The sequence below is a fragment of the Cheilinus undulatus genome, linkage group 11 (assembly GCF_018320785.1).
Source record: "Cheilinus undulatus linkage group 11, ASM1832078v1, whole genome shotgun sequence".
Taxonomy (NCBI): Eukaryota; Metazoa; Chordata; class Actinopteri; order Labriformes; family Labridae; genus Cheilinus; species Cheilinus undulatus.
The window spans coordinates 28,558,539-28,579,841 of NC_054875.1; the positions used below are offsets into that span (position 1 = coordinate 28,558,539).

Sequence of the window (21,303 nt, forward strand, 5' to 3'; positions counted from 1 at the left end):
TTTTTCAGGGCTTATATCAGTACATTTGACCAATAATCAATATGAATTTGTTATGACTATCAAAATGTACTTAATATTGCTAAAATAGAACAGCATGTTAAAAAATAAGGAAAATAAACAGTTTAGCACAGGCTCTGTCAGCATGAGAAACAGCACAGAGCAACACTGTAGAAGCACGAAGGAGGAAGTGATGTGGCGCACTCCCTGCGTCAGTGCCACTCAGGCCTCAGTGTTGATTGGCTGGTAGTTGCCAGTCAGACAGTGTTATGTGCAGAACATTAGGTGAGACTGTAGAGATCGAAAATAAAACCAGACTGAAGACGCACCAGCAGGGAAGCCAAAGTAGCACACCTTCAAATTACTTGATATTTGACTATTATCAGCCAATAACTGCCAAAACCAATAACTGGCTAAATGCCAAATATCGGCATCAATTAGCTAGGCTGATGATCAGTCTATCCCTAACTAGTGGTGGGTGATACTACAAAATTTTCTATCAATCGGATACCTATTCAGTACAAAGCCAATATCTCCCATACAATACTTATATTAAAGCAGCAGTATTTTTTTCCATAAGTAAAGCAAATGAAAACTGCCTTATTTTATGATGAAACGACTTCTGTTTAAGAAGGGGGACAAACTAGAGAAATTAGACTTTCTAGAAAAAAGAAAGAATCAAATTCAAATAACTAGTATTTGCATTTAGAGTCAAATAAAGAACTTATCTCACCAATGTATTTATGAATAACAGAACTACCTGTAGGCTACCTGGCTTAATGAAAACTTACCTGGATTAAGTTTTAGACGGAAAGGGAACGCTGCGGAGTAGACTTGGGCCCATCGTCATCCTCTTCTCAGTCTTTTAGCAGTTATGATATGGAAAGTTGTTGTTTGCTTGCCTTGATGATGTTTTGTGGAAAGTATCACGACATATGTGCAATTTTCTCTTTTTGCCATTCTCCCCGGTTTAATACGGGACTCAGAGGTGCCTTGTGTCTAGGTCTATACACGTGTTTGTGGGTTCTGCTGCTGCTGCTGCTGTTGTTGTTGTTGTTGTTGTTGTTGTTGTTGTTGTTGTTCTTCTTCTTCTTCTTCTTCTTCTTCTTCTTCTCTCAGATAATGGCGGTTCGCAACCAATTTGAATAGGTGCATATCGTCACCTACTGTACATGAGTGTGCAACTTGCGGTGACAGTTACTTCAGGTTACATTCTACATTCTTACAAAGTAGTATTGGAAGAATATAACATTTATATTTTTTGTTCTAATCCTGTGTCTTTAAGGTACCGTAAAAGAGCCTTATAACAGTCTCTCTCTAATTCGTACATTCTGTTTTTTAATGCATTTCTTTCCGTTTCATATTTTCTACATTTTAGGACAATGTGTTCAATGTTTTCACTTAATACACAAATGTCACATTTTTCTGACACTTTCCCATTAAATAAAGAGTTGATTTTAAACCTGTGTGTCCTAATCTAAGTCTAGTTATTATTACTTCTTCTCGTCTGCTTTTTCCTTTGTAATCTTTAATGTTGACGGATTTTTGGATATTACAGTAGTGTCTTCCTTTGGTATCTTCATCCCATCTTTTCTGCCATACTTTCTCCACGGCCTTTTTAATCAGAGATTTTGCTTCACCTTTTCCAAAGGAAACTTGTACAATTTCATTTTCTTTTAAAGCTCTTTTTGCAATTGCATCTGCTTTTTCATTTCCCCCTACTCCAGAGTGAGCTGGTACCCAACAAAATTGTACATTTACTCAACTTCTCTGAAGTCTGAGCAGTAACATAAATATTTCAGTTTTCAGGTCCTCTCTAGCCATTTCTTTAGATTGTAAGCTTTTGAGAGCTGCTGCTGAATCTGAGCATATGACCACTCGTTCTGGTCTAACCTCTTCAATCCAATGCACAGCAAAGATAATAGCAATTAATTCTGCTGTGAATACAGACGGTCTATTATTAATTCTTTTACATATATTTATGTTGAACTCTGGTATATATACTCCAGATCCTACATGACCACTCTCTGGATCTTTAGAACCGTCAGTGAAGACTTGTACATAGTAGTGGAATTGTGTACTCAGATGCTCTCTGACTAAATGTCCAAAATCAGTTACATTTCTTATCCTCCTATGATGCTTTAATTCAAGAAGCTTTAAATCAACTTTTGGTACTGGAAGTAACCACGATGGAACATTACTCCATGTAACATTAGGTGCATATTTTATACAATTCAATTCAAGTTTTTCAGCTTCTGAGTTAATGTTCAATCCAAATCCTTTACATTTATTTTGTTCAGGGTACTCCCAACAGTCTTTCAACACATGTGTAGCTGGTTGTTCTTCTCCACATCCTTTCAGCTTAGACCAGTAAACTAAAGACAGCTTCAAACGTCTCAAGTATAACGGTAATTCATTAGATTCTATCAGTATAGCATTGGTGGGGGTTGTTTTAATGGCCCCTATGCAGAGTCTTAGAGCTCTGAATTGTATTCGGTCAAGTTTTTCAATGTTACTTTTTGCTGATGAACCATAAACTATACAACTATAATCAATACTTGACCGCATTAATGCTCTGTATATGTCCAGCAGCGATTGTCTGTCTGCTCCCCATTCATACCCACAGACTGATCTCATCAAGTTCAATACTTTTTTACACTTAGTTACAACTTGCGTAATATGATTTTTCCAAATACATTTTTCATCAAACCATAATCCTAAATATTTGAATTCACCTATCCTGTCTATGTTTTGTCCATATAGTTTAAGCTCTATTTTATCAATCTTTCTCTTCTTGGTAAAGATCATAAAGCATGACTTTGAGACTGACATTTTAAATTCCCAGTCATAGGTCCATCTTTCCACTTCCTTTATTGCCTCCTGGATACAATTAGTTACACGTTTGATGGTTTTCCCTCTTTTCCATATAGCCCCGTCATCTGCATAGAGGGATGTTCCAATGTCCCCACCAGTTTTCACAAAGATGTCATCTATCATTATATTAAAAAGAATCGGGCTGATGACACTACCTTGAGGTATACCTCACACAATGTCCTATGTTTTTGAGATGGCATCTTCCACTTTAACACAAAAGGTTCGATTAGTTAAGAAATCTAATGTCCAGTTATACATTTTACCTCCAATGCCCATTTTTTCCATTTTGATTAGTAATCCTTCTCTCCACATTGAATCATAGGCTTTCTCAATATCAAAATACACTATGGTCATGATCTGTTTCATAGCAATAGCCTTTTCTTCTTCGTTGCTAACTTTGACCAGGGCATCACTTGTAGATCTTCCTTTCCGGAATCCACTCTGACATGGGCTTAACAAACCTTGTTCTAGAAAATAAGTCAATCTATGAACAATAATTTTCTCCATCCATTTGCAAAGATGAGAAGTTAAAGCTATTGGTCTGTAATTTCCTGCATTAGTTGGATCTTTACCTGGTTTAACAAATGGTAGGACTAAGGCTTGTTTCCAACTGCTCGGCATTTTCCCTTCATTCCAAATTTTATTGAAAAATTTCAATATAATTTTCAAAACTTCCCCAGGTAGACGTCTGAACATGGCATAACATAGTTTATCTTGGCCTGGGGCTGTATTTCCACTCCCTTCTAAAGCCTTTTTTAATTCGCTTAGGCTTAGATCAAGAGATGATTCATTACATTCTTTCTTCTTTGTTACATGTCCATTTGTACCTAAAACTTCCTTCTTTCGTTTTTTTATGATTTTCATCTAAATGATTTCCACTATGAACACTTGCAAAGTTTTTACCCAATAAATCAGCTTTTTGTTTGTTTGTTATCGCCAGATGTTCTCCATCTATTAGAACTGGAATTTTAACAGATTTCCTTTTTCCACTCATCTTTTTGATCATGGACCACACTTCATAAAGTTTAATTTCTCTTCCTATAGAGGAGCAGAACTATCTCCAAGTGTTCTTTTTGGATGACTTTACTACTTTACGTGCTATGGCTCTCTTTTTTAGATAATCTAAGATATTATCTTGGCTTAAATACTTTCTTAGAACCTTAAATGCCCGGTCTCTTTCTTTTATAGCTTTACTGCATTGATCGTTCTACCATGGAACTATTTTCTTTTTTCCATTAATAATACTTTTAGGAATGCTTTTTGATGCAGCATCAACAATCAGAGAAGTTAAAGCTACTTCACAGTTATCAATATCATCTTCCATTACAAATTCTTTTGCTGATTCAATGCAATATGCACTAAACTTTTCCCAGTCTGCTTTAGGAAAGCATCATCTTTCTAAAGTGTATCTTTCCTGAGTACCCGTGTCAAAATTACAGAACATAATATCGGAAAGTAGTCGCTTCCTACATTAGTGTCTGTTACTACATTCCATTCACAAAAATCACTGAGAGTTCTGGACACTAAAGTAAGATCAATACATGAGACTTTGTTTCTCCTAATGTCTTCTCTAGTACCTCTTCCATCATTAAGGCAAACAAGTCCTCTCTCCTCTATTAATTCTTCCACCACTTCCCCATTGTTATCCGTGTGGTCACTTCCCTAAAGTGTGCTATGGGCGTTAAAGTCGCCGCACCAGATTTCTCTTCTGTTTTTTTCACCAGCAATCTCCTGAAACATTTGCATTGTTAAATTATTACAAGGGTTGTAAAAGTTAACAATTTGCATATTTCCTCTTGGGCTACATATTTCTATCACAGTACATTCATACTCACTTAATATATTTATTTTCCTGTACTCTAAAGTGTCTTTAACAAAGGTTATACACCCACCACCTAGATTTTCATTTCTGTCTTTCCTAACAGAACTAAACTCTGGAATGACAAAGTCCAAATGTGGTTTTAGCCATGTCTCTTGAATACATATAACATCAGGATCCACACTACACTCAGTCAAAAAATGTTTGAACTCTTGTCCATTGGCAATCAAACTTCTGGCATTCCATTGTAATATATGGATTACCATAAAGAAGTTAATTACCTGGAGACAATCCATCAAAGTTAGTAGGATTCAGCATTTCATGTATGATCTCTGCTGAAACTTCTCTGATCCCTAGAAACTCCACTGCTGCCTCAACAACCGTTTTAATCCGATCACTCTTCCTTGTTTGTTGCATTGCAACGTTCACAGTTTTACAGATAAAAGCTACAAAGTTAACTTTGTCCACTATCAACGTATCTTTATTGATCTTCTCCACCTGTGCATTAGGCGTCTGCACTGTGTTCTCCTTTCTTAGATTTGTAGCCAGTCTAGGGACATTTGTTGCATGCACAACCCTAGTTCTGGTTATTTCATTCTCATTTACTTTTTTGACTTTGCTTCTGCATAAGACACTTGGTTTAGCACTTTGTATTTCTGCACCTCTCTCGCTTGTTTTTGAACAGGGCATCCACCATATGCAGTGCTATGCTCTCCTCCACAGTTACAACATTTGATTTTTGTATCTTGAGCACATTTTCTGTACTCGTGTTCACCACCACATCCTACACATCTTAATTTCCCTTTACATTGTCCTGCAGTGTGTCCCATTCTCTGACACTTGAAGCAACGGAGAGGCTCTGGGATGTACTTCCTGACATCATAGCTTAGATAGCCCGTCATTATTTTCTTTGGTATAACATTAAAGAATTCAAGAACCACCGCCAAGCTATCTGTTTTTACTCCTTTTCTTTTTGTTTGCAGTCTAGTGGCTTTCACCACCTTCCCGCCTTTTGCTTCCTGGACTAGCTCATCCATTGAAATGTCCAATGGAACATCGTGGATTACTCCTCTGAGTTTTGCTGCATTTCCTGGGATGTGAGCACTCATTTTTTCTCCATTTAATGAGTTTGCTCTTAAAAACTTTTCTCTTTGCTGTTTATCTTTGGCAAAAATTAGGAGCCTCTTGTTACTCAGAAATTTTGCAAACTGAATCTTTCCCATCTCACTTTCAATTGCTTTTGTAAGCTTCAATGGGTGGAAGTGTTGTCCTTCTCCTTTAAAAGTTATCATAACTTTCCAAGTAGTTTGTTCTTCACTTCTTTTACCTTCCGCCTTACTCTTTCTAACCCGTTCGCTTTCTTCAAATCCTGAGACTGAGCTCCCTGAGCTGTTGGACCTATCCTTCCTTTTAAATCTGACATCCTGCCAGACCATACCTTCATCCTCTCCGTCCGTACTGTCACCCATGTTACATTCAATGTACAGTTGTTACACTACCGCCAACAATTCGTCTCCCAGTCTAGTTCAGCTCCCGGCGTGTCGGTTCCCACACACGTGTCCACCGAAACCTTCCTCCTCCCTGCTGCTGTTGTGTTTGTGCCCGTTTGTTACATGCGATTGGTGTTCACAGTCACGTGACATGGAAAGCAGTGCATCAGCGTTCTTGCATGACAGAATACACTAGGAAGAGGAGCGTTGTTGGTCGTTTTTGACGAGGTACGCGTTGCGAATCGATACTTTTCAAAAGCACCAAAATAATGGTTTGTTAGTGTCGATTTTGACCAGCCAACTATACATACAAAACGCAGACACAAAGAAGCAGTTTTCAAAACGCCCGGCATTACGTAAATGTTTCCGGGTTTTTGGCGTCGACGCTCATTTGTCCCACTAGGTTTGGCTCCACCTTTAGCAGTGAAGTAAGAGGGTGGTGACCTTCGTCAAGTTAAATTTGCGATCTGTATGATACCGGAAGCAGGGTGTTTTGCCTGTGAAATAAAACCATACAAAGCTAATCCTTTATTACTTCAATTTACAGCAGCTATCTCTCTCTCTCTCTCTCTCTCTCTCTATATATATATATATGTGTCCCCGTTCTCAAATGAATATGTTTTAACTAAACTGTCGTTTGTTAACAAACTTTATGGGTGAATGTGCTGAAATCATGAATTCATTGATGTGAATTTAGGATCAAAACTTGGCCAATGAACTGAGTTGAAATTACACTTTGGGAGTTAAAATCAACTCACCATTATATAATCTTGAGTTATCAACACTCCAGTTTTGGCTGTGTACAACAGCTTTTTTGGGATGTGCTGTGGAATTATGTTCTCTAAATGTGCAACCTTGTAGTCAAAAGGTGGAAAAAAGTCAAGGGTATTGTACTTAAATAAAGTATAGTTACCCTAGTGCTGAAGTAAAAGTGAAAAGTACAAGTACCCTCTAAAACTTAATTACAGTAATTCTAGTAAATGTTATTAGTAACTTTCACCCTGGTTGTGGCTTCATAGATTAACTCTTCTCTTGAGTGTGATTTATTTATTTTGTTTTGTGAAAGGCCTCGTTTTACACTCAGCGCGATAATTAAAACTAAATTGACCTTTATTTTGAAGGTATTGACCGGATGTTGTGTTGGCCTTACATTTTAACTTGACGCTCTCCTTGCAGCAACAAAACCCGGGCTATTCGCTACTCTAGTGCATTCTGTGCGAAACCAGACAATCAGCTGTTACAAACGACGTGGGCAGCATTGGCAGCTCTAGTTTGGGGGTCTTTTCTTTTAGGATTAAATCAAATTATCGTCTGTTTGTAAAATCAACATGGAGAACCGCAAAAGACCGTTGGAGGCTGTCTTAAGCCCCGATGACAGCTTCAAAACGCCGGAGAAGAAAGTGTCAGCGGTCCGGCTGCAGGACTCGGACTACACGCAATGGGGTGTCGAGGAAACGTGTCGATACCTGAGAAGAGAAGGTCTCAGAGAATGGGAGGATAAATTTAGAGGTTGGTTTACTGTATGATCACTCTAACAGATATTTTTTTATGCGATTGACTGTCTTAAAACAGACTGATAACTAAAACTGCCGCATATTATTGCGTTGTGAGCAGAGAACGTGATATGTAATGCTGTCTCTAATATTCAGCTCAGAAAATCACCGGAGTCGGCCTGAGATACCTCACCGAAAGTGCTCTGGAGAAGATCGGTATTGAGTAAGTGTTACCTCTGTTGTCAGTCTGATTTTAATGGCACTTAGATATTGCCTAGCACAGTGGTTCTCAGCTGATGGGTCGTGGCCGAAAGTGCTTCCTAGATCTGTTTTCAGAGGGTCACTGATGTATATCAGGAGGGGAAGAGTTTCCTTACCTTTGGGTCACAATACTGGTTTTCCCATGATGATTCATGCCCACTAAGGGCTGCTTTATAATCATGCTTTTATGTCCTGTCTCTGTGTTCAGTCATGTTTTGTTCCCACTAAGATCCAGCCTGCATTGTTAGAATTTTTTTCTGAAATTCGGGTTGCTTATTTCTTATTATAAAGGTGTTGAGTCCTGAAGCTATACCATTCGGACTTACCGGCTGGTTACTCTATTGAAGGAAATGTGACTGGAGTATCTACATAAAGGGTCAAAGAAATACCAACTGGCTGTCCATACTGTGGTATTTTAATGTTTCATACAATGACTGTCATGGTTTCAATCTTATTTCAAGGTGCCTCGGTGACCGGCTGCAGATCTTACACAGCCTCAGGAAGCTGTGGCAGATAGTGGCAGAACCAAACAAGGTATCTTGTGTCTTTAAGTCAAACTCTCAAGGTTTTTAAGATAAGAAAGACATAACAGTGCTAAAAGAGGAGCTTGTTGGATGAATAGCAAGGACATAGAGATAAAAGGAAAAAAGATGCTTGTTCATTTTATTCTCATAAGATCAGCTAAATAAAGGGTAGAAGCTGAAAAAAATGTTTAAAGGGAATAGTGAGAGGTAGACTCAAGGGAACTAGTTCCTGGATTCCTGATGGTGAACTTAAGCTTTACAAAAGTGCTTTAAGTTTTGTGATTCTTTTTCCATCAGACAGAGCACAGACTAATAAAACACCTATTTTACCATTTCAGTTGGCTTAGAACACTAATTATCTTTGGGGTTTTTCTGTTGTTTACTGTTGCGTCTTCCTCCAGGTGTTTAATGATCCCATTCATGGTCATGTGGCATTACACCCTCTTCTCGTCAAAATCATCGACACACCTCAGTTCCAGAGACTACGAAACCTTAAGCAGCTGGGAGGGACTTACCTTGTCTTTCCTGGGGCGTCTCACAACCGCTTTGAGCATTCAATCGGGTATGTATCAGTCTTCTGACTGTGGTATTTCTTGAAAAATCATATAGTAAGGAGGTTTAGCGACTTTTGACTTCAAGTCATGATGCAAAGGTCCCCTTTGGCATGGAAGTACCTTAGGATCATACTTAAGACCATACTTAAGAGGCCCATATCTTTGCTTCTGTTATAGCTATAATGACAAATTTGGTGTCAAAGTGTACATTTTTGGGGTCAAGGAATCCAATAAAATATGTTTCAAGTTTAAAAAACAACAGTATTCCCCTTACCATGAGAATTGGGGGGTTAAATATGCACATTTCACATAAAAATTGTGTCATCAGAGTGACTTTACAGATTTTTTCCTTCAAAACCTTTAAAATTTTGTATTTGAGCAGTGCAGCTACTTCTGTACATTACATTTGTCCAAAGCAGCATGATATTTGACCAGTCAGGAGCCTATGCAAATCAGTTCCCTCGACAACACATCCCATCTGCACCAGGGGCTGTGACAGCTGTTGTTGTCAGAGGTGACAGGTTAACACTTTAAGGTTTGTATGACTTTCTCTTTGAATAGAAAAATGTTTTAACATTATAAAAATTAATAACTAGCTAGCTAGTAACCAGTAAGCTTCATTATAACTAGCTAGTAACTCGTTAGCTTCGTTATTATTGAAGCAAACACATAGCCTACATGTTGCTAGCTAGTTAGTTGGCTTCATTATTTGACAGATTTTTACTTTTGTGAATGCTTGTTAATGCTCATCTTATCTATCTCATGATGTTAAAGCAGCTTTATTTCTTATTTCAGATTAGCTATAATGGAATGCTGTGACTGAAGTTTATACTTCCTATGTCAGTCTGCCCTACAGACTGAAAAAACATTAGATCCTTCTTCATCATCATTCAAACTGAGAAACAATCCGGGGCTCTAGAGTATTTTCGGCGAATTAGCGGCCATTTTTAAAAAAACACGCCTATTTCCGATACAAAGTGTGATCTCACTTGTGTCTTTGGATAAATTTATTTGTATGACCCTAAGGTACTTCCATGCCAAAGGGGACCTTTGCATCATGACTTGAATTCGGAGGCCTATTTTTTGGGCTAAACCTCCCTACTAATAAGCAAACTTTGCTGTTAAGCCCAAAGATTCACAATGATTTGAGTTTAAACTTGAAGTGATGGGCTGCTGGGCAGTATTCTGAAAGCTAACCAGTTTACATCACTGCAACTGGGGGAAGCAATGGGTTGTTTCCATTGCATCAACTCTCACTGTCCCTCAATTTTTAAGTGATTTACTTTATAAGTTATTCCACTCCACTCTATCCCTACAACAAGGACACCACTGCCCATTTACTTTTTTCTGTATCTGTATCCTCATGATAATATGTAACAGTAGGCTGTAAGATGCTGCCATGCATGGTTCTTGTCAACACCATTGCAGCATTTCATGGCCATTTCACAGTACATATAAACAAAAATGCTTTGCTAGCCCAGTGTTGTGTTACCTAAGACATCTGCTGAAAACAATATTTTATCCACTAACAAATTTAGCAACTACAACTTTTAATATCCTATGTATAAGCTACTATTATAGCTTATATGCACAGCTGATAGAGGGAACAGGTGTTTATCAGGCTGATATTTGTGTATGAAAAGTGCATTTGAAAAAAGATAGATCCAACCTTTAAAAAAATATTAGCATAATTTTATTGAAGGAAATATTCTTTGAAAAAAAATATTTTTTGTCATTTGTAGCCTATCAAAACAAGATTTCCATTCTCTATGCCCTATTTTTATGTGTGCACTGTCCTAAAACCAGCTGTTGGGGATTTAAGGAACTAAATCTTTAGTCTGAACTGAGCTTTACACTCACATCAGTCGGAGCGGGCCTCTGATGGTACACCAAAAATGGTATCCCTGTATTAACCAATCAACCATTATTACTGAGGACAGGCACTGATTTGCATTTAAAGTTGTTCTGATACCAGTTTCAATAACACCTTTTCTCTGAAGCAGAATATCACAGCAAATCTTTTGTTTTTGTTTCAAAGAAAGAAAGAAAGAAAGAACATCCAGCTCTGTATGTGGTTTCGGTGACACCAGAAAGGCCAGACTGACCCATAATAACTACTCTTGACCAAAGTAGGCAGTGTTCGGGCTGTTTTATTCTTAAAAAGTAACTAAAAAGATCCTAACAGTAGTCCACTGTAGATGTCTGTTAAATGCAAGGTGCTTTTGCCAACTACATAATCTGTTTTATTTTCACTGGAGCCTTTCCAGTAAATATTTGCATTAGAATCATGTTAAAGTAAAACTGGTTTTAACCCATGTAACACTGTCACATTTTCTTTAAACAGCATTTAAACAAAGGGAAACTACTTTAAACTTGGCACAAATGTTGGGAACAATTATTAATTCTTTCTTTCTCCCAAGTGATCATGAATCAGGGCTTACTTATAAAGGTTTTCTACTGTTGACCACCATGCAACTATAATTTAACACAGAGGGGGCAAGAACATACAAGACAAATCTTAGTTTAGGACAGTATTATCTTTTCATGATGTGCATTATTTTATTCATTATTGTGTAATTGGTTTTGTTGTGTGCTGGTACAGGGTGGGCTACTTAGCTGGGCGGCTTGTTCAAGCTCTGAATGAGAGGCAGCCTGAGCTCCTCATCTCTCGCAGAGACATCCTTTGCGTGCAGATCGCTGGGCTCTGTCATGACCTGGGTGAGTAATACGCCAAACTGGTTTAACTTTCATTATTACTGGGTGTTGGTAAAAGTGAAAATCAAAATGAAACTAAATCATTAAGTTTTGTTTTCTTGATAGCAAAGAACACCCACGACAAATGAGTCACTTTTTTTCCTGTAAATCCCTCTTCCACAGGGCACGGGCCATTTTCCCACATGTTTGATGGGATGTTCATCCCCAAGGCACGGCCTGAAATAACCTGGAAGGTAAGTAATGATGGGTTCAGGATGCCCCTCTACAGGTCCTTAAAAATGCAAAGCCAGGACCTTTAGAGTATTAGTGAAAAGCATGAGGGTGAGCTAGTGAGCCAGCATTTAAATACAGCATCGATATGAACAAATAAAACAGAAATTGAAACAAATACTCCAGAAGGTTATTGCTGATTCTTGCATTACTTTCTGTTCTCTCTGCAAAGGCAGATTAGCTACTTAATCTTAGTGGGTCAAAAGCGGTCTCCTCTCATCTTCTGCTTTTGTTATTTCCTTTGACTTGGCGTGTTATGTTATCCTAAAGGTTTCAGACTGTTTCAGTGGGTCACTGAAAAGCTATCCAGCAATCAATGAGATGCAAATAAATAGCCTGGATGCAGATTGCAGTTATGAAATGAAAAGTTGAATGATTTTATAAGTAGCTGTAAAAGGTCTTGAACTGTCTTTGAATATCTTTTGTACAGATTTATTTTTCTGAGAAACTGTACTAATTAGACACTAATTATTTAACAAGTTAATTCTTAAATAAGTGATGGAGTATTTAAACTAGCTGAGCTTTACCTACTCCAAATCCCTCTCCAATTCAGTGCAGTTATAAAGTTTCCCCCCCTGCTCTCTGTTCTTAAAAAAAAGCTGATTCCAGGCAGCTGTAATGGCTGTAAAACAAGACTGCTGTGCATAGCACTGATGTCACATGACTGATAAGAACAGCGAACATGGTCTTTATGCAATTTACGACTCCAGACCTGCCATCTGGAAGTCATCAGAGATAAGACAAGTTGTCACATTTGTATCCTATCATGTTTGAGCTGTGATAAACTCTTTCTGTTTGAGTCACTGGGTTATCTTGTTTAAACATGAATATCATGCCCACATTTGTGAACTCGGTTTCTGTCCCAGCACGAGACTGCCTCTCTGGCCATGTTTGACTACCTGGTGAGTGACAACAACCTGATGCCAGTGATGGAGCAGCACGGCCTGGTGCTACCTGAGGACCTGGATTTTATAAAGGAACAAATAGCTGGACCACTGGACACTGATACAGCTGAAGGCAAGAAGGTATCTGCCTGTGTGAAACTAGTCCTATTGTGTCCTGCTTTTTGCAGGATTAATTTGTACTTGTAGAGATTTCTTACATGGAAAAATTGCCCCAGTTTTTAGGACAGACTAGAGAATTGATTTTTATGTAGGATGATGTTGAGGTTTTCAAAACTGGTTCAGTATTTTTGATCAGACCTAAACCATAACTCTAGTATGTCTGTGGTATGTCTTACAATAAGAAACATGGTTGCCACATATCCCTAAAAGTCAACATTTTTTTAATGAAAGGCCATAAATGTTTTAAAAAGAGTTCTTAAATTCTCGGGAGGCAAACTGACCAAGTGTGACGTCATCAAATGACTCTGTGGAGTGTCACTTGGTGATGTCCAGGTCACTGGTCTGGACTTTGCTGATGGTGCCGTGATCCTTGCAGAGACTGTAGAAGTCCTTGTTGGGCTCTTAACTTGCTGGGTGACGGGGCTGAAGCATCTCCTAGGCCAAAACAAAGATCCAGACATTTAGGGATACAGAAATTCATAATTCCTTACAAAACTGATCCTGATTAACTTTTGTGTCATCAGTGGCCGTATAAAGGGCGTCCAGAAGACAAGTCCTTCCTCTATGAAATTGTGGCCAACAAACAGACTGGCATTGACGTGGACAAGTGGGACTACTTTGCCAGGTATTGTAGTGTTGACCCGCTGCTTTTTTTGATCAAAAACTTAAAGTCATATGGTTAAATCTTCTATTTTTCCTCTTAGTTTAAAGATCCCTTTTTGTGTTTCTTTGGTCTGTCTCCTCAGGGACTGCCACCATCTGGGAATCCAGAACAACTTTGACCATCGCCGCTTCATGAAGTTTGCCCGAGTGTGCGAGGTGGACGGACGGAGGCACATCTGCACCCGAGACAAGGTGCTAACGTTATTGATTCTTTTAAGAATATAAACTGAAAAAGCACAATCCATTTAGGCAGTCAGTGATGACTAACATCCAGGTATTTTCTTTAAACAGGAGGTAGGCAATTTGTATGACATGTTCCACACTAGGAACTCTCTCCATAGAAGAGCCTACCAGCACAAAGTGGGCCACATCATAGAGACTATGTGAGTAGCTAATTGCTATGATGTCGCTTTTTGACTTTGCTTCATGATATTCTATGGCAAGAAAACATTTGTAATGATCATGTTTTTGTTGTCCTGTGTCAGGATCACAGAGGCCTTTTTGAAAGCAGACAAGCACATCCAGCTGAGAGGCAAAGAAGGGAAGATGTTCACTCTGTCAGAAGCCATAGACGACATGGAGGCCTACTCAAAGCTGACAGGTCTGTGGACACCATCACTGTAAAGTTTTCTCTGTTTAATAATAATAAACTATTAGGGGTGTGACAAGACCTGGTGCCACGAGATCTCGCGAGATCAAAACGCCATGAGGTTTCTCGTCACGGAAAAATCAATCTCGCAAGATCAATATTGTGCAGACACTTGGAACAGCAGCTCTCCTTACAGAAAACAATACCAAACTGGAACCTATTAAAGATCACAAACATGCCCTGGACACTATAAAACTGTTGGTGAGAGAGCAAATGAAGAAACTTGGGCCCCACATGATCCGCCTATGCATCATCATAACGGTCTGAATTGATGAAATGCTGCTGGTGAAAGCCTGTGCAGTCCCCATGAGGAGAATACAGCATTTATTTAGTTCGTGTATGCGCCCAGACTCACTCATAGTGCCATTTGTGACTTTGTAACTTTGAGTCACGGCTTTGTCATGTCTCCTTCTCGTCTCACCATCTGTCAGTCACACATCCATCAGCTTTTGGCTGTGCGTATCATCAGTCAGAAGCTTAACGTGTAGCGCAACGGGTTTGCATACTGCAGCGGTAAACTTAGCTAAACTAACTCTGTTTGAGCACCATAGAGTCCACTGTTAGCTCCAAAAAGCGAAGTTAGAGCTTCAGTTAAACGTGCCCTGTTTGTTGTATCACAGCAGACAGAGACACACACTCACTCACCAACGCACACACATTTACACATCTGTGCGTCATGTCCAACACTGTTAAAGCTCATCTGAGAAAAAAGACCACAAAACGATGCAATAATCTATTTCTTTAAATTACAACATTTTATTGACTTAAACATTTATTTTGAGTGTTTAAAATATGGATGTCCTTAAAGAGGATGAAAAATAGTTTGATTTTACTGATGCAGCTCTTTATATTTCAGTCTGTTGTAAACAGTGCTTTAAGTACTTTTAAAATAAAAATGACCAAAAACAATAAGAACAAAAGATATCAGGGAGTCAGAGCTCAGTAACCATTATGGTTTCATGTAGATCTTTAGTAGCTCAGCAGTGCAGTTTCTATTGTTTCATTTTGTGCTCATAATGCATCTTATGTTTTCAGTGGGAGACAGGTCCAGTCCAGACTGCATGTGGGACAGTCTAGAACCTGCACTCTTTTACTGTGAAGCCTTGCTGTTGTAACTCATGCAGTCTTGGCACCGTCTTACTGAAATAAGCAAGGGCATGTTTGAAAAAGACATAAAAATTGTGTGTACCTCTCAGTGTTAATAATACAGTGTTAATTTGGCAGCTATTTTTTATTCTATTCTTGGTTTTATTCTTTAGATTAACTGCATTTTTTAAAACAATACTAATAGTGATTGTTGGTTGCTCATGAAACTAGTAACTGATATTTATCAACAGCAAAAAATGAAAATCTTTCAGTGAAAATTCTGAATTTGAATTGGTATAGATAAATGAGTAGAACAGTGATAAAGTTAAGTTTTTATCTCTGATTACTGTACACTTTTTGCAGTTCATGTGTGTTTTAACCCTGTAATATATGTGCCCCCAACTGAAGTAGAAGCAGAAAAATTAGGTAAAAAATGCCAGTATAAGTAAAAATCTTAACTAAATAAGTTTTGTATGTTTAACAAAATATACTCAATATAATAACAGCATTTCATAACAATGTATTTTAGGACTAGATTATAACTACTGATTCATTAATGCTTTAATCACTTAGATGTTATTGATTGTTAAGATGGAGCTTATTAAGAAAGAGGGGTGCCTTAATTATAATAGAACATGATTGTATAAATAGACTTGAATATAAATAATCTGAACTAGTTAGGTAGTGTGAACTAAACTCATCTAAATCAGTATTTTTGATTAAAGGAGTATTCTACCCTTTACAGTATTAGTCTAGATTTAGTCAATGAAAACTCAAAAACATTTTAGTCCAGATTGAGTCAATTAAAGGTCCTTACATTTTAGTTTTTGCTTTTAGTAAAAACATTTATATTCTCTCCTAAATCTGGTGTCAAATCATGTTAGTGACTGTTTTTTCTCTTGGAATAAAGTTAATCAGTGAAAGTTTTTAGTACTTGTTTTAGTCGACAAATTAACACTGTAATAGCGCCTTCATAGATGGTAAGTTACCCATGGCATGGATACTAAAACACCATCACATAATCAGAGATGCTCGCTTAAAATTTTGTTTTTATGACAGTCTGGGTGGCCTTTTCCTCTTTAGCCAGGTGGACTTGACAGTCATTATTTCCCAAATGATTTGAAATCTCGTCAGACCAGGTAATTTTGGAAAAAATTTTTGGAATGGAGGTTTGTAAATAGGAGAGAGGAGGAGAAGACATAACCGTGTTAGCCACTGCAAACACAAAAGGTTCAGTTCAGTAAGACAAATTTGAGTAGTCCATTTATTGACTTGAGGGTCCTTTAATGGCAAAATTGTGAAATCTCCACAAAAAGTTTGCATCGCTAGTCAGTTTTATGACTGGGGAGTAGTTGAGCTAAGGGAAAACAGATGCTCTGCTGCGTCTCCTTCTGGGGGCCACAGATGTCTTCTTCTAAAGAATTTAACAGTCCTCAGCTTTATAACCTGCAATAACAAGATTTTAGCTTTCCTTATTATTTTCATATGTAACTCTATAGCTAAGTGTAAGTGTTAGATTATAGGGGTGAAGATTCTCACATTAAGAGCAGTTTTGTTTCCAGAGGAAGTAGGCAAAAAGGTCAAAAGGTTGGTGCCGGGGGATGCTGCAGATCTCACTTAAGGTCAAAATATGCCTTGTTTTACATGTACATGGCTACTTTTTCATCGATGAAGACAAGCAGATAGATACAAAATCCCCTTTATCACTGTTCTGTTCATGCATTAATGCAGCAATACACTGCAGTACATCATAGAAATGTCTTATTTATGCAGACTTAACAAGGATTGGAAGTAGAAATGAAACTCACTTCATTATACCGACAAATGTTTAATATGCTTTGCCCATCCCATTTACAAACATAGGCGACAAAGACCTTTTCAAAGCCTGTTCAAATACTGATTCTGGTGCAAAATCCCTAATGTATTATTGAAGTTCAAGAGGGATAAGGGAATATACAGTCAAATGATTTGTTTTTTAATGGTATAGATACAAAATAAACCAAAAACATACAAGGATCAGCAAAAGAGGCCCTGTCCTTTTCATGGTAGGGTTAGGAGTTAAGAGCAAACCTAAAAAGTTGCGGCATCGCAGAGTTTTGTTTTTACTTTTTGGTAAAAAAAATTTGTTTTTAGTCCTAACTATACAAAGAAAGCATAATGAACAACTCAATCGAGAGCATGCTTCAAAACCAGTTGGATTTGTGACAGTAGAGAAAATGTATCCTAAAGTAAGACTTCATAAGTGTTTTTTCTTTAAAAAATTTAAGCCAACATTTTTGTTTTTGTGGGATTTTTGTTTTTTACAGAAAACATTATTTTTTGTTATTATTATTTTTTACCTGAAATTTTCACCAATGCACATTCTCTTCAAACGGTTCGTAACGCCAAATATTTGGAGTAAATAATGCAAACAAAGAGAGGGATTATCAGACTGTTTTCTGTTTGCTTTCTCTGACTTGCTCTACCCCTCTCTATTTGATTTGCAGATTGTGTGTTTGAACAAATACTCAACTCCTTCTCAGATAATCTTGCTGAGGCAAGGGAGATTCTACGCAACATTGTGTGTCGACGTCTCTACAAGTGTCTGGGCCAAACTCAGGCAGAAAAACCCTTAAGTGTCGATCAGGTCTGTATTTGGGGGTTTTTATAGCTGTTCTGTTAAACAAAAGTGCTTGTCACAATAAGCTTCCCAGATGAAAACTCCTCTCATGCTTTTTTTTTTTTTATTTTATTTTTTTTTTACTGGGACTGTTTGCCCCTGTTGTTGATAGCCATGCCACATCCTCTCAGCTTCATTTTTATGTTTTAAGGTTCAAAAGGTTGCAAGGGCAACATTTTAGGTGAAAATATTAGGATTGCAGTTTAATATAGGTGTGTATCTTTTTAAAATACCTGCATGCTCAGATTTTAGGTTCACAATGTAAAATGTATAATGTTTTTTTATTATAATTTAATACATGTTTTATGAGGATAGAATAGCAGTGAGACAAAATTAAATGATCGGGTCTTTATGTCCCTGCTCACATGAGATCTTTTCTAACTCTTCCACTTATTGATGTTCTTCATCCATAAGGAGACGATTCACAGCTGGGAAATAGCTTTGGCTAAGGCCATCCCTCAAAACAGCTCTCAGGATGTCCGTCTGCAGCCAGAGGACTTTGTAGTCAGAGTGAGTTTTTATTCCATTTAAAAAAAAAAATGCCTCAATCTCTTTTGACTTTCTGCACTGAATGTGCTCCCTCTTCTCTTTCAGGTCATTTTCTTGGACTATGGCATGAAGGAAAAGAACCCCATCAACAATGTGCGATTTTATTGCAAGGAAGACCCTACCAAAGCTTTCCAGATTCGCAAGAATCAGGTCAGAGCTGCAGCAAGATCAGCAGAATCTAAAGCTTGGTCACTGTGCATGAGCTTTTCATATACAGCTTCTGTCTCAGACAAATTAAACTATGTTGCCTTCTCTCTTTTCAGGTGTCTAAACTTCTTCCTGAGCAGTTTGCTGAGCAGCTGATACGGGTCTACTGCAAGAAGACAGATGACAGAAGTCTGGAGGCAGCTAGGAAGCAGTTTGTTAAGTGGTGCATGGACATGAGCTTCTCAAAACCTCAGGTAACATTTGTCTGGTACAGCATAAAGAATGGTAAAATCATGTGCACAATGTCTACTATCATTGTTAGTCCCTGTGTCTAAATAAAATGGCCTGTATTAATAAATGTTAAATGAAAAAATGCCAGGGTTAGTTAACCTCTATTCAAAACTGTGGGGATTTTTTTGGAACAGAGAGGAAATAAATCATAACACTGACTTTGTAATTGTAAGATAAAGTGAGAATTACAGGCATTTGCTTTTATATCTGGACAAAATGTAAAAAGAGCAACATATAGAGGGAGCTTTTCACTTAAAGTATTGCTGTAATTAATCTAAATTTTTTGCTTATTGTTGAAAGAGTCAAAAACATCTCAAATAAACAGAGAGAGATCAAAAAAGGCAAAGTTTGCTTAGATGCAAATAGTCAGTTATTCTCTGTAAAGGGCATTGTTCACATGTCTGCTTAATTAATACGCTTCAGATCATTTAACCTTTAAAACTATTAAACCAGTATTAAATTGGCTCTGGAAATTTGAATAAGTACAACCTCCACTAAGATTGTTCCGCCCCCTTGTGGCAGGCCCCTGTACTTCAGCAGTCTGGTTCAGTTTGGGACAACAGACAGTTATTAGTGTTTCCATTGTCAAAGTTGGGAAACCAACAAAAATTCTTTTGGGATACCAGGTGTATATATCTGGTCGTTTCCACTGAGTGGTCCAGATCAGTTTAGTACAGCATGGCATGCATTTTTTTGCGTTTCCATCATTAACAGTCAGAAAAGGTTCACAAAAAGCTGACCTGGACCAGTGGAGCTACACACACACACAACAGGAGAATACACTGATGTCACTAAAAAGGCTTTATAAATAATATCATGCCATTGAGAATCTTGTGTCACTTGGAGAAAAGACCCACCCAACCTCTATGTTAAATACAATGATGTGTGCTGTTTTGATTACTAGTAATCATTTTTAAAGCGATGTAATAACACAGACAAGATCATGCTTCATCAGTGTTTCATGTATCAAACCCTGCCATATTATACTGAACCTAATGAGACCACTTGAAGAAAAAATGCCAAATGTGAAGCAAAAATAAATTATCTCGGTTTTATGATCAGATCTGTGTGTGTCTGCCAAGTAGAGCCACGCGGCACTTCTGATGGTTTTTCTTTGCATGCTATGTACACTCTGCACTGCTCTAGTTAACTTCCGTGTTTGTTGCTTGAATTCTTACACAGGACAGTGACATAATAGCTCCTGAGCTGACTCCTCTGAAAACGAGCTGGGCCAACAACAACAAAGGGGAGGATGGAGAAGGTTGCAGTTCCAGTGCAGTAAACACTGCCTCAGTAAACAGACAAAAGAGTGTCAAAACTCAGCTTTTCAAGTGAAAGGAGGAGCAGAAATACCTCTCTGTTACACATTTGGTGGATGGTATGATTAGAAAGGGCAATGGGCAACTATATTTTTGTACGAGGTGCATGTGTTGAAAGTTTTGTACACCAAAAAAAAGTGCTTTCAAACGTTCTGTAAAGGGGAATCATAAATGTTTATCCAGGGCTTCTACTCAGGTTTTTTGTCGTGTATCCCTCTCCAATAGTATCCCCATAATTTAATTTTATTTTGAAAATTTTAATCAGGTTTTTATTTGAGTCTTTTATTTGGAGCTGCTTTGTTCACATCACTTTTATAAACTGTTTGCCTCTAAATGATCATGTATTTCCACCTCATACAATTTATCATGGACAGCTGGAATGTACTCTAAAACTAGGCACAATATATTTCAGGGCAGTGTATTTATGCAGCTTAGGCATTTTATTTTGATTTTTAAAAGAACATTGTATCTGCAGTCAAAAGTTACTTCATATCAACAAACATTTTCTGGATTTGAAACAAGCATTTATTTTTGCTATTTGAATTTTACAGAGTTTGATTTGATCTTAGGTTTAGATTTATTTATTTCTCTTTATTTAATGTTCTTACTGTAAGCAGCTTAAGTATTGTGATATGGGCAGCATTTACAGACTGTTATGGATACTGTTTACAGTGTTTACTCTCACCAAAAGCTGACAACTGCCTCTTCAAACCTGCCTCTTTCATCACTGTTTTGTTTTGCTTTGTGTGGAAAAAATATCTATGTTTTTGAAGAATGTAGAGAGAATCCTACCAAAGTGTTTGTGGAAATCCTGTAAAAAGTACAACTATTTAAAGGATTAAAAATAAAAACTCTGTCTCTTAGTTATATCCTCCTTCT

At 37.7% G+C, this 21,303-nt stretch overlaps 1 protein-coding gene across 1 annotated transcript; it reads left to right on the forward strand.

Moving 5' to 3' along the window:
• Positions 1-7,371: 7,371 nt before the first annotated feature.
• On the forward strand, positions 7,372-21,281 carry samhd1 (SAM domain and HD domain 1). The gene is made up of 16 exons (XM_041799162.1): positions 7,372-7,689; positions 7,830-7,896; positions 8,396-8,468; positions 8,860-9,020; positions 11,615-11,730; positions 11,890-11,960; positions 12,864-13,022; positions 13,586-13,686; positions 13,808-13,916; positions 14,016-14,107; positions 14,210-14,325; positions 17,946-18,085; positions 18,533-18,628; positions 18,713-18,817; positions 18,931-19,068; positions 20,288-21,281. The coding sequence occupies exons 1-16, from the start codon at positions 7,509-7,511 to the stop codon at positions 20,438-20,440; spliced, it is 1,878 nt and encodes a 625-aa protein (XP_041655096.1). The 5' UTR covers positions 7,372-7,508; the 3' UTR covers positions 20,441-21,281.
• The last annotated feature ends 22 nt before the right edge of the window (positions 21,282-21,303 follow it).

Bases quoted from the DNA above. Each gene is read 5' to 3' on its own strand.
- samhd1 (XM_041799162.1), top strand. From the start codon at position 7,509: ATGGAGAACCGCAAAAGACCGTTGGAGGCTGTCTTAAGCCCCGATGAC. The intron at 7,690-7,829 runs GTTGGTTTACTG...TCTAATATTCAG, and splicing joins ATGGGAGGATAAATTTAGAG to CTCAGAAAATCACCGGAGTC. The intron at 8,469-8,859 runs GTATCTTGTGTC...GTCTTCCTCCAG, and splicing joins TAGTGGCAGAACCAAACAAG to GTGTTTAATGATCCCATTCA.